The following is an 11,344-nucleotide window of genomic DNA, read 5'->3' as shown; positions in this document are numbered from 1 at the left end:
TTCCACTTTCGTTGCCACCGCCACTGGCAAACCCAACGTTTTATACTCTTTTAAAGTCAGAAAGTGCATTCAAATGGGAGCGCTACACTCTATGCCTCTGGCGACGAGGGTTACACCTTCTTTTCGATTGGCTTGTTGCAGAACTCAAAATATTACAAACCCCACATCAATAACATTCAAGTTTCCACCGGTCGCCTATCGTTGCTTCTGGCGGCTCGGGCGCTGTGCCAATGCGTGCTAATTGCTATACCTCCAACTCCAAGAGCTCCCCTTGTCGATGTATGAGAGCCGCGAGCATCGGCATCGTGTTTGTTGTTGTTTGGAACCAAAGTACTTAAGATAGACCTCGAGCAGTTTCTGTAAACATCACGTGATAAAGTGTGATGAAAGCAATGAATGTGTATAGGATGTTTGTGGTGACAAGATATAAAGAAACAGAAATGGAAGAGTTGTAGTATATGTACTTCTCGACAAGTCATCTGTTCCAGAATTCCCATTTGTGTGAAATTGAAGGAGGAGATGGTGATACAAGCAAGGTTTAAGGCATACATTGTACCCAAATGGCCTCCAAACACTCCAGACTCTGCTTCACCTACCATCTGCCTGATACAGAAACATGCCAAAATGCCAAAGCAGTCATGAAAGTCTGGTCTGCAATTGAGAACCTAGGTAGTCAGGCAAAAAAGCGGAAAATATCAGTAGATACAGAAAATGTGAGTTTTCAATTGTACTCACTTTTGAAATCAATGCTCATGCCTGTGCAGAGTCATCCAGTAGATATAACTTCAAGTTCTGTAGTAGCTGTTAGAAGCTAACACAGAGAACATGCTCAGTGTTGGGAGACAACAACTGAGGTATGAGGAACAAGATGATGTGTATTATATATGTGAGTGTATGCAGTAAATTATAAAAGGAAATGTATTGAGAGCAATGATGATGACAACGATTCAACACATTGTTACAACTATTGTGATATGAGTGAGAGACTGCCTTGATGATGAAGATAGAGAGGGTGAGGAAGACATTTGGTGAATATGTCTGCAGCATTCTTGTGAGTGGAGAGCCACTTGGGTTTGAAAGTCCCATCCTCAATATGCATATGTATGAAACAATAATGCAGATCAATATGCTTGGTGTGAATGTGATTTGTAGCTTCTTCTGACAAGGTGATGGCTCTGGCATTATCTGCAAAGATTCGAAGAGGCAAGGAGAGAGGGATTTTCAGGCATTCAAAAAATGAGAGGAGCCAGAGACCATCTTGAATAGATGAGGTGAGGGCCATGTACTCAGCTTCGGTTGAGTACAAAGTGTGAGTGAGTTGCTTCTTCAACAAGTGTGACATGGGGCCCCCATTGAAGAACCAAACATAGCCTGCGATGGATATATGGTCTTCAGGGCAGCTTGCCCAGTCAGAATCACTAAGACTGTGAAGTTCTGGGATAGCAGTTGCACCCCATAGTGCATATGTAGACCAATTGTGCCAGCAAGAAAGCAAAGGACATGTTTCACAGCTGCAAAATGACAAGGTTCTGGGCAGCTGTTGTGCTGTGTGAGTTTCATAATGGTGATGGCAATGTTGGGACGTGTGTACATTGAGAGATACAACAATTCACCTACCAGCTTACAAAATTTGGTGGTGAGGTTCTTGACATGGGGATGTATGTTGATATCATGGCTGAAAGGGAAGTGAGGGTCCATAGGAAGGGTAATGAAGTTGCAGTTGAGCATGCCATGTTCTTCAAGGAGGTATGTGATATAGTTGGTGTGACAGTCAAGTTTACCTTAGGCTTACAGTAAGCAACAAAACTGTTGCAATATTTGTGTGAGATTGATTACTTTGGCTATATCATCACAGGGATGGCAGCTATGAAAATGTGGATAAGAGTAATATTGTAGCCCTATATCCAGGCTACAATAGTTGTACTACATTGCAGATGTGAAAACATTTCCTTAAAATGATATAAGCAATTTACTACATGGTATGCATTGCAATAGTTTTGTTGCTGATATTTTTAAATATCAAAATGCTATCAATAGACATCAGTTATGTTATTTAGTATGTCCTACAATGTCATGTGACATGTAAAAGGGTCACCATGATATAAACAAAGCCAAATGTTGAACTTTCTCAACATTCATCATCATGAAAGCCCTCCCTGCCGACAAAAGCAATCAAATCCTTTTTCACCTTAATTTTAACTAATTTACAAGGGAGATCTCACATGCTACTAGTGTACACCATAGTACCATTATCAGAATTCACTCTAAACCTCATTCTGACCTTCAAAAGTCCCCTGGTGCTTGTCCTTCTGTCCTTTCCTCCCCCAATGTTCAGCATGCTATATGGTTAATCAGTACAGACAAGGCTGGAAATGCCACTTAAGTGATAAGAGCACTTCAGGACATCAAGAACCAGTCTATGTCCTCTCAGACAACACATCATTACTTGAGGAAATCTGGTATGGAGCCTGTAGTGAACAAAAACACCCTCTTCTCTCCTGCTAGCCTATTATTTAGGCCCTCTCCTGTCCTTTTCCAAGCCTACTTCCTTTCATCTGACCCCAAATAATTAATTTTGGTTTAATATGACCATATGACTCTTTTCAAGTCATCCACTGTCCAGAGCTGGTGACTGATAGCAAAGTCTAGTCTTACTCTCCTATGACACTTGGATAGGAGAGGGTATTTTTGTTCACTACAGGCTCCATACCAGATTTCCTCAAGTAATGATGTGTTGTCTGAGAGGACATAGACTGGTTCTTGATGTCCTGAAGTGCTCTTATCACTTAAGTGGCATTTCCAGCCTTGTCTGTACTGATTAACCATATAGCATGCTGAACATTGGGGGAGGAAAGGACAGAAGGACAAGCACCAGGGGACTTTTGAAGGTCAGAATGAGGTTTAGAGTGAATTCTGATAATGGTACTATGGTGTACACTAGTAGCATGTGAGATCTCCCTTGTAAATTAGTTAAAATTAAGGTGAAAAAGGATTTGATTGCTTTTGTCGGCAGGGAGGGCTTTCATGATGATGAATGTTGAGAAAGTTCAACATTTGGCTTTGTTTATATCATGGTGACCCTTTTACATGTCACATGACATTGTAGGACATACTAAATAACATAACTGATGTCTATTGATAGCATTTTGATATTTAAAAATATCAGCAACAAAACTATTGCAATGCATACCATGTAGTAAATTGCTTATATCATTTTAAGGAAATGTTTTCACATCTGCAATGTAGTACAACTATTGTAGCCTGGATATAGGGCTACAATATTACTCTTATCCACATTTTCATAGCTGCCATCCCTGTGATGATATAGCCAAAGTAATCAATCTCACACAAATATTGCAACAGTTTTGTTGCTTACTGTAGATTTACTTACTTTACTTACCTTTACCTACCCTCACTTTCTTTAGCTTATGTTTGCATTTTTGCTGCTTACTTAAGCATGTATCTCTTTCACCAGTGTCAGTACCAGTCTGAATGACAGTCCCTTTTGATGATAATTTCTACTCTCTGAGCACTGAGCCAAGTCAGAATCCCATGGGCTGAACATACTGCTCTCCACTCAGCAGCTTGGCCAGCTGTTTTGTGATTCCCACATTGGTTTGATGCATCCAAAGCTCACAGGTTGTCCAATTGTATTTGAATTGAATGCTGAGATGCTTTGACACCAGGCCTAAATCAGAGATGCTGAACCTTTGAGCAATTTGGTTTTTGATCTGGACCAGGAATGGATGGTTACTGGCAGCTGTGAGACCATCATCAACATGCCATGCTATGATGCAAATAACCCTTTTCCCTTTGCCATTGATGTGGTCATACACAAACACCACATAGTCAGCCTCTACATGCAGGAATCCCAGGTGAGTCAGAACCTCTCTCAACAGCTCATACCAATTGTAAGCTGCCTGTTTCAGGCCATAAAAGGATGATAGAAGATGGAAAACAAGGGATCTGAAGCTGGGGTCAAAACATTCGAACCCAGGAGGCTGGTACATGTACACATTCTCTGTTAGCTTTTAAAAAGGCATGTTTCATGTCAAACATGTCAAGTTCCCAATTGTTGCATGCAGCAAGTGCTGAAATGACTCAGATTAAGGCTGCCTTGGCGACAGGAGCGAAGGTTTTGCTGAAGTCAATGCCTAGTACCTGGGAGAATCCCTGTGCCACAAGGCAAGCTTTATAGACTGAACCACCCTTTAAGTCTTCCTGAAACTCAAGAACCCACTGAGAACCAATTGCCTTCCAATTGCCGGGGAGGGGAACAAGTTCATAAACATTCATCTCTGACATGAGACTCATTTCTCTCTTCATGGCCGCTAGCCAGTCTCAATCAGAGTGATGCATAGCCTCATTGTAAGTGCTGGGCGGAACCTTCATATTGTATCCAGGCACCTGTGGATTATGACAAGAGTTGGTGTGAATGGAAATGCAGGCTTGTTTGGTGACAATGAGGTTGGCAAGGATATGTGAGAACCCTACTGTCTCACAGTCAGGCTGAATTGCATTGGTATCAGGGTTTTTGTCATTGGCAAGAGGGTGAGAAGACATAGGAAGAAGTGCTGGATGGGGAGCAATGGGAACAGGTGGTATAGAGGCATTGGGGTCATCAGGAAGAGGAATCCCTTGAGTATAAGCTAGTTGCAGGTCTCACTGACATTCTAGGCACACTGTATCAGCAGTGAGCTGTTCCCTATACTGATGTCCACATTTGGTAGGCAGTTAGACTTGGCCAGATCAATGAGAAGGAGCAACTGGTGCAGGAGGGGCAGGTGGAGGGATTGGAGGAGTGATGTTTGGATGTGGAGGATGTGGAGCAGTGTCATTATCATCATCGTCATTGTTGCTGTTGTCAGAGAATGGGTGAAAAGAGAATGTTTCATTGAAGATAATGTCTTGTGAGTTGAAAAACCTCCCACTCACAGCATTGTGACAGCACCAAGCCTTCACACCTGGAGGATAGCCCATGAACTGGGCTTTGCAAGATCATGGTCCCAGTTTCTCCTGCAACTTGGCAGGAATACACACAAAGCATCATGCACCAAATACTTGGAGGTGTGAAATGTCAGGCTTTTTACCATGCAGCATCTCAAAAGATGTAGTACTGGGCTCTAGAGCATGTGATTTGCTGTGATTGAAGAGGTATCCAGCACATAAAGCAGCTTTACCCCACAGATTATAGGGCAGATGGGCATGGTCAAGCATTGCATACATTCAGCCCTCAATTGTATGTATGACCTGTTCTGCTTTGCCATTTTGCTGGTGTGCATATGGAGCTGACAAATTGGCATATGATCCCTGCTTTCTCCAGATCTTCATTAAACATCATGTCCATGAACTCCCCCCCATTATCAGAACAGAATACCTTCACTCTGAGTCCTGATTGGTTCTCCCAGTGGGCTTTAACGATGCACCATGCATTAATAGCTTGATCTTTGGTGGCCAGGAGTTGAAGGTTCAGGACGTTAGTGTGGTCATCTAGGAAGATGATGAAGTACCATTTATTATGAGGAGTAATAATGGGGATGGAACCACAAAGGTCTGCATGAATGGGATTGAGGAAGTGTGTGACATGAGTAGACTCTGAAGGAGGATGAGGACAGCATGGGTGTTTACCCATAATGCAAGATTCACACTTGGACAGAGTGGAACCAGCAGGTATCATTGCACCAGTGGCAAAGAGAGGTAGACGGTGGATGGCTTCTCTTCCAATGTGCCCTAAACATGCATGTCATAGATCAAGACTGGGTACGACATGTGTGAATGCTGTGAGGTCAGGAGGAGAAGGTGGAATGCTTAGTGCATTAATAGTGTGCTGCTTAGAGGGAGCAGTCAGAAATTTGAGATTAATGTAGCACAAGTTGTTCACTATGGGAATGGCTCCTAGCTCCTTTCCTCTATATACTAGTTCACAGTGAGGAGGCGATGCTCTAAACACACAGTCCCAACCTTTACTCAGCATCCACCCCACAGATAGTAGGTTCATCATTACCAATGGCACATGTAGGCAGTTTGAGAGACATACTTGATGTCTTGCACCTCCAATGGACAGGATGGCAATGCAGTCTCCATGACCAGAAGTGGACAGGCTCCCATAGTTTGCTGTATGGACTGTGACAGCATCTGCAGTGGAGTATGACCAGAAGTATGAGCAGTCATATATGAGTGTCATGGTAGTGCCTGAGTCCAGAATGGTGTTAAAACCTGCTGCAATGAGGCAAGAGAGTACTGCAGTGTCTGGATTTGGGGGTGTGCTGGGTCTGTCATCCACTATTTCAGTGATGGAGGCACATGAGAGGTCTGCAAAATATGAATCAGCTGCTACTTCAGTACTTGCAAATACAGTGATTGTTAAGGTCATACTCAAGGGATAACTGGATCCGAAGGGCTTCAGCCTCAGCTTGTGCACTGTGCCCCTTACTTGAGTATTGCCCCTTATTTCAGGAAGGCAAGGCTAATGCATCCAGAGGGTCAGACAGGTAGTGTAGTGGATCCAGACGACTTCTGGATGCAGGATAAGTATTGTAGGGCTAATCTGGATGAGTCCAGACTAGAAACTAGCAGTAGTGGCTGTCATAGACAGAGGCAGATGCAGATAGACTATGGGAATCAATCCTAAGTCTCGGAGAGTGACAAGAGTAGAGATACTCAAGTCCAGAGGACAAGAATGAGTAGAACTAAGATGATATTCAAACTGAGGTGCTACAGAGAGTTACAGGAGGTTATATACTATAGGTATCTAACGGAATGATCAATCAGCAGAGTCTGAGGCTATGTATGAAGCAAATGGATAGTCTATTGGTAAGTAGAAATGGATCACAAATCATGAAACGGAAATGAAACATAGGTAACAGATCAGGGAGCAGGACAGATATACAGATAGCTGAAATACCGGAGTTAGGGGATTACCAAAAGGAGATGAGCGCTGGTTGTGGATTTGGATGAATTGTGGACCAGACCAGACAAGTGGACAGATTGGATGATGAGATGTTGGAGGGAGATAAGATGTGGATCAGATCTGAGATGAGATAAGGATTGGATCTGAGAGCCTGATATGTGGATATGACAGTGATGACTGGAAGTAGGGTAGTTGAAGTAGGAGCAGGAGGAGTCATAACTGCAGCAGCAGTTGTCTCCTTTTCCTTCTCTTTCTTCTTGCCTTTCATCCAGGGAGCTTGTTCCTCCATCCCACCTCCCTTAGCATAGCAGTGAGCATGGTCATGATCACCCTTATTGCACCTGACCATTGTGCAGAAAATGCTGTCTGGATTATGATGGTGCTTGTGCAGACTGGTAATGGAGTTGATGTTGCCAGTTGAGGATGAAAAAGATGTTGCTGTGTTCACATATTCAGAACCAGGTCACTCACCTCCACTCAGTATTTGTTTATCAATCATCTGTGCTGCCTTGGCTGAGATGTGTGCAACACATGTGTCAAAGGCAGAGGGAATGACTGCCACAGGCACATTTCCAGCAGCTGGTGTGGGTGCAATAGGTGTAGCGGTTGGTAGGGTGATGATGAGAAGCACCTTGAATTGCGGCCAAGAACCTGAGCAAGGGAGTCCCCAGAGAAGCTGAAACACAACTTCTGCATCTGTGTAGATCACTCCCATGCAAAGGAGTCTTTCACAGAGCACTGCATGCTGACTGATATAATTTGACATGTCAGCAGCATCTTTCATTTGTAGGGAATACAAGCTTTGCCTGACTACATGCTGAGAACCCATGTCAATATGACCAAAGTGGTCTTCAAGGATTTTCCACATGTCACAAGCTGTGACTTTATGGCTGGTGGAGATGAGCTATTGGACAGTGACAGACAGCTGGTGGGTGATGATGGCTTTAGCTTTGAGGTTGTTAATGAACCATTGGCAAATAGCTATAGTCTCAGCCACTGTGGGATTTAATGGATCAACAGCAATGGGTTTGAATAAGGTGCTGCCTAAGATGTCGTCCAGATCCACAGTCTCTGTTATATGACACCATTGGTCCTCAATTCACAGAGTGTAAGTGACCTTGTGTTTCCATGTGAAGTAAGTGTCCAGGCCTGTGAGCTCTGGGATATGATTCAGCTTCCCCATGTTGAAGGAAGATGAAGACAGATGATAGTGAGTTGCTAATGAAACAAATGTGCATGTTGGTTTGTAGCTCAAATGATTTCATTAGAAATTGTGGCTCATAACCTGTTAGAAGCTAACACACAGAACATGCTCAGTGTTGGAAGACAACAACTAATATTATAAGTACCTAAGACACAGAACATGCTAAAGAGAACACAGTCAGAGATGGTGAGAGATGATGAGAGACTAAAGAACATACCTCAGTGTTGGGAGACAACAACTGAGGTATGAGGAACAAGACAATGCATATTATATATGTGAGTGTATGCAGTAAAGTATAAAAGGAAATGTATTGAGAGTGATGATGATGATGATTCAACAGTAGCTTCAGGCTGTGAAACCACTTTTTCATTCAGTTCTCTACCTTCAAAGTCTAAACTCTGTTACAAACTAGGGTGATTTGAAACAGTCAAAGTTCAAAAGAGAATATTCAGAGACTGAGTTCTCATTCTCAAAAGAGAGAAGGTCTAAGACTAACAACAAGGAGTGCTTGTTGTTAGAATATCAGTTCAGACAACTAAGGATTGGAGATCCTTAGTGAAAGATCAGGTAAAACCTAGTAAGATTCAAGTGAAGTATTACATTGTATAGAGTCACCTATTTATAGGGTATAGCTAGGAGAGTTTAGGGCAGGCATGAGTAAGTAAAGATATGAGTGAATGCCTAATAAGGATGAATGTGACAGAATTGGTTAAGACCAAAAGCAGTAAGTAAGAAGATAACAGGATAAGACCATCTAACAATGACAAGTAGTGATTGTGATGTAATACAATGTGAGATAAGAGAAATAAAAGAATAGGGGCATACATTGATTGTAACAAGCTCCCAGTTGAGAGTGTTCTGTCAGCCTTGGGTCAGATTTTTGTGCAACTTGAGAACAATAGTGCTGCTATGGACTTGGAGTGCAACCATGCTACCACTATGGACTCAGAGTATAGCCATGCTACTGCCATGGACTTAGAGCACAATCACACAGCTACTATGGACATGGAGCACAGTACCCACCTTCAAGTAAATGTAAATTTGTTTGAGGAATCCTCACTTGCATTGCAGGACTCAGTGGATATGGGTTTGGAGAGTAGTGACATAGAATCAGAGTGTGAGTCTGACTTGGATTTGAATTGCCAAGACCATGAGAGTGCTGGTAACTGTGACTTAGGACCAATTGAAGGCTTTGAGGATCTCAATGAGCATGCAGCCACAATTATGGGATTGCCTGATGACAATTTGTTAATAGACTTAGACACCACAATGGCACATCCCTCACCACAAACTACCCAGGCTTCATGCAACCATCATGAGAACATTGTTGAAGATGTGGTTGATGAGGGCACACCATTGTGCCATCACAATACCTGTCCCACAGCATCACAGTGGCATTCAGGTGATTTCCAAATGCCACCCACAGTTGGTTCAGCCACACTGGCATTGGTGGACCTGAGGAACTTACTTTACCTGCACCAGAACTTCAAGGGACATAGATACAAACCACCTGACCTTGCCTCCAGACTGCAAAATTCATTGGAAAGGGGGCTTATATGTCATGAAAGGTGAAGGAATGGTTGAAGTCATATATCCTGGATCATGAAAACTTGCCATTGGCAAAGTATGGTGGTGAGTGGACAAGATCATGGATTGATGATGAAGATCTTAAGGAGGAGTTACTGGTTCATCTCCAGTCACTCAGAAAATATATTTCTGCAACAGCAATTATTGATTATCTTGCACAGCCTGATGTACAGCAACATTTCAAGCTTACCAAAAATATTTCATTGGCAACCACACAATGATGGATGGAAAACTGTGAATTTTGATGGACTATGGCCAAAAATGGACAATATGTCAATGGCCATGAATGAGAGGATGCAGTCAAATATCAACAGAATAAATTCATGCCAGTGTGGTATGCATTGGAACCAAAGACTTGAAAATAGTCTTTTGTTAATGCTATGCAGCTGGAGGATGATAAGGAGACTGGGTGGTACACTGTTGTATGGTTCCACAATGAATCCACCTTTTATACCAATGATTGGTGCAAAAAATGCTAGGTCCACAAAGATGAAAAGGCAACTCCACAACCAAAGGGTGAGGGATCTTCTCTTATGGTTGCAGATTTCATTTCAGCAGATTATGGCTGATTGTGGTCTCATGATGGGAATCAATCTGCCCATGTGCTCTTTAGGGCAGGAAAGGGGAGGGATGGGTACTTCACCAATGACAAAATTCTTCAACATACTGAGAAAGCAATAACAATCCTGGAGAAAGATTACCCAGAAGATGACCACATTTTTGTGTTTGACAATGCAACAACACACCTTAAAAGGGCTGATGATGCATTAAGTGCTCAGAACATGCCCAAGACTTGCAAGAACTGGGGGGTCAGTGCTCCAGTGAGGGATGCCACAGGGAAACAAACCCAGTGTGGTGGAGATAGGAAGATTTTGATGCAAACAGTTTGTATTGCTAATGGTGTCTTCAATGGTGCCCCTTAGGAGTTCTATTTTCCTAAGGGTCACATAAATGCTGGGTTATTCAAGGGAATAGCCAAAATTCTAGAGGAGCATGGTTTCAATGTCAGCAAACAAAAGGCTTGGTGCAAGGATTTCAACTGTCCATGTGGTTCCACTTCTTGTTGTTGCCAAATTCTCTATCACCAGCCAGATTTTGTTAATGTTGAGTTGAACTTGGAGAGAGAGTGCTGTTACGATCACGGTTACCCCTATCTCTTTTCTCTTTTCTCGCTCATGTATTACGTCATGACCGCACCTTATCATGCCATCATTAGACCAACCATCCGCAGCTGTATTACATCACAACCGCCATGTGCCATTGCTAGATGATGCCATCTCTTATCTCTGACTTGTCTTGATGATGCCATCCCTTATCTCTGACTTGTCTTGATGACGCATACTATACTGGCCCTAAACCTCTTACGTCTATATAAACCCGGTCTTGTACTTAGCTAGGACTTCACTTTAATCTACTAGGTCTTACCCAGAAACATCCTTCGCTTAGGACCCCCAATCCTAAGTGTCTGATATCGATATTCAAGCCGGAGACACTCTCTCTGACTTGTCTTAAAAGAACCTTACATTTGTAAGGACACGATCCAGCTTCAGGCGTTGCTCTTATCGAGTACCTGTCATCGCACCCATCCTAGTTTGCCGTAACAAGTGCAGGTTAAGGGGCTTCAAGGTGCTCTTCCTTCCAAA

The 11,344-nt window shown here is 42.8% G+C and overlaps 4 protein-coding genes across 4 annotated transcripts; 2 read left to right on the top strand and 2 right to left on the bottom strand.

Annotated features, from left to right (window-relative positions):
• Window positions 1-5,046: 5,046 nt before the first annotated feature.
• Window positions 5,047-5,226, bottom strand: BJ212DRAFT_1286065 (uncharacterized protein; the record flags this gene model as incomplete). Its single annotated transcript, XM_041331917.1, has 1 exon — window positions 5,047-5,226. The coding sequence occupies one exon, from the start codon at window positions 5,224-5,226 to the stop codon at window positions 5,047-5,049; it is 180 nt and encodes a 59-aa protein (XP_041186227.1).
• A 1,691-nt stretch (window positions 5,227-6,917) lies between these two features.
• Window positions 6,918-7,625, bottom strand: BJ212DRAFT_1487458 (uncharacterized protein; the record flags this gene model as incomplete). The annotated part of the gene is made up of 3 exons (XM_041341277.1): window positions 6,918-7,208; window positions 7,257-7,348; window positions 7,382-7,625. 3 exons carry the CDS (start codon window positions 7,623-7,625, stop codon window positions 6,918-6,920), a joined length of 627 nt encoding a protein of 208 aa, XP_041186226.1.
• A 1,398-nt stretch (window positions 7,626-9,023) lies between these two features.
• Window positions 9,024-9,613, top strand: BJ212DRAFT_1304902 (uncharacterized protein; the record flags this gene model as incomplete). The annotated part of the gene is made up of 4 exons (XM_041333691.1): window positions 9,024-9,149; window positions 9,186-9,231; window positions 9,262-9,472; window positions 9,541-9,613. The coding sequence occupies 4 exons, from the start codon at window positions 9,024-9,026 to the stop codon at window positions 9,611-9,613; spliced, it is 456 nt and encodes a 151-aa protein (XP_041186225.1).
• Window positions 9,614-9,766: 153 nt separating this feature from the next.
• BJ212DRAFT_1286067 (uncharacterized protein) lies at window positions 9,767-9,922 on the top strand (the record flags this gene model as incomplete). The annotated part of the gene is made up of 1 exon (XM_041331918.1): window positions 9,767-9,922. A coding segment is annotated over one exon (156 nt), but the record flags the coding sequence as incomplete, so codon positions are not given.
• Window positions 9,923-11,344: the final 1,422 nt, after the last annotated feature.

The sequence above is a fragment of the Suillus subaureus genome (genome assembly GCF_016647635.1).
Source record: "Suillus subaureus strain MN1 chromosome Unknown BJ212scaffold_83, whole genome shotgun sequence".
Lineage (NCBI taxonomy): Eukaryota > Fungi > Basidiomycota > Agaricomycetes > Boletales > Suillaceae > Suillus > Suillus subaureus.
The sequence above is the reverse complement of the archived record's forward strand: the minus strand, read 5'-3'. Positions and strand labels throughout refer to the sequence as shown.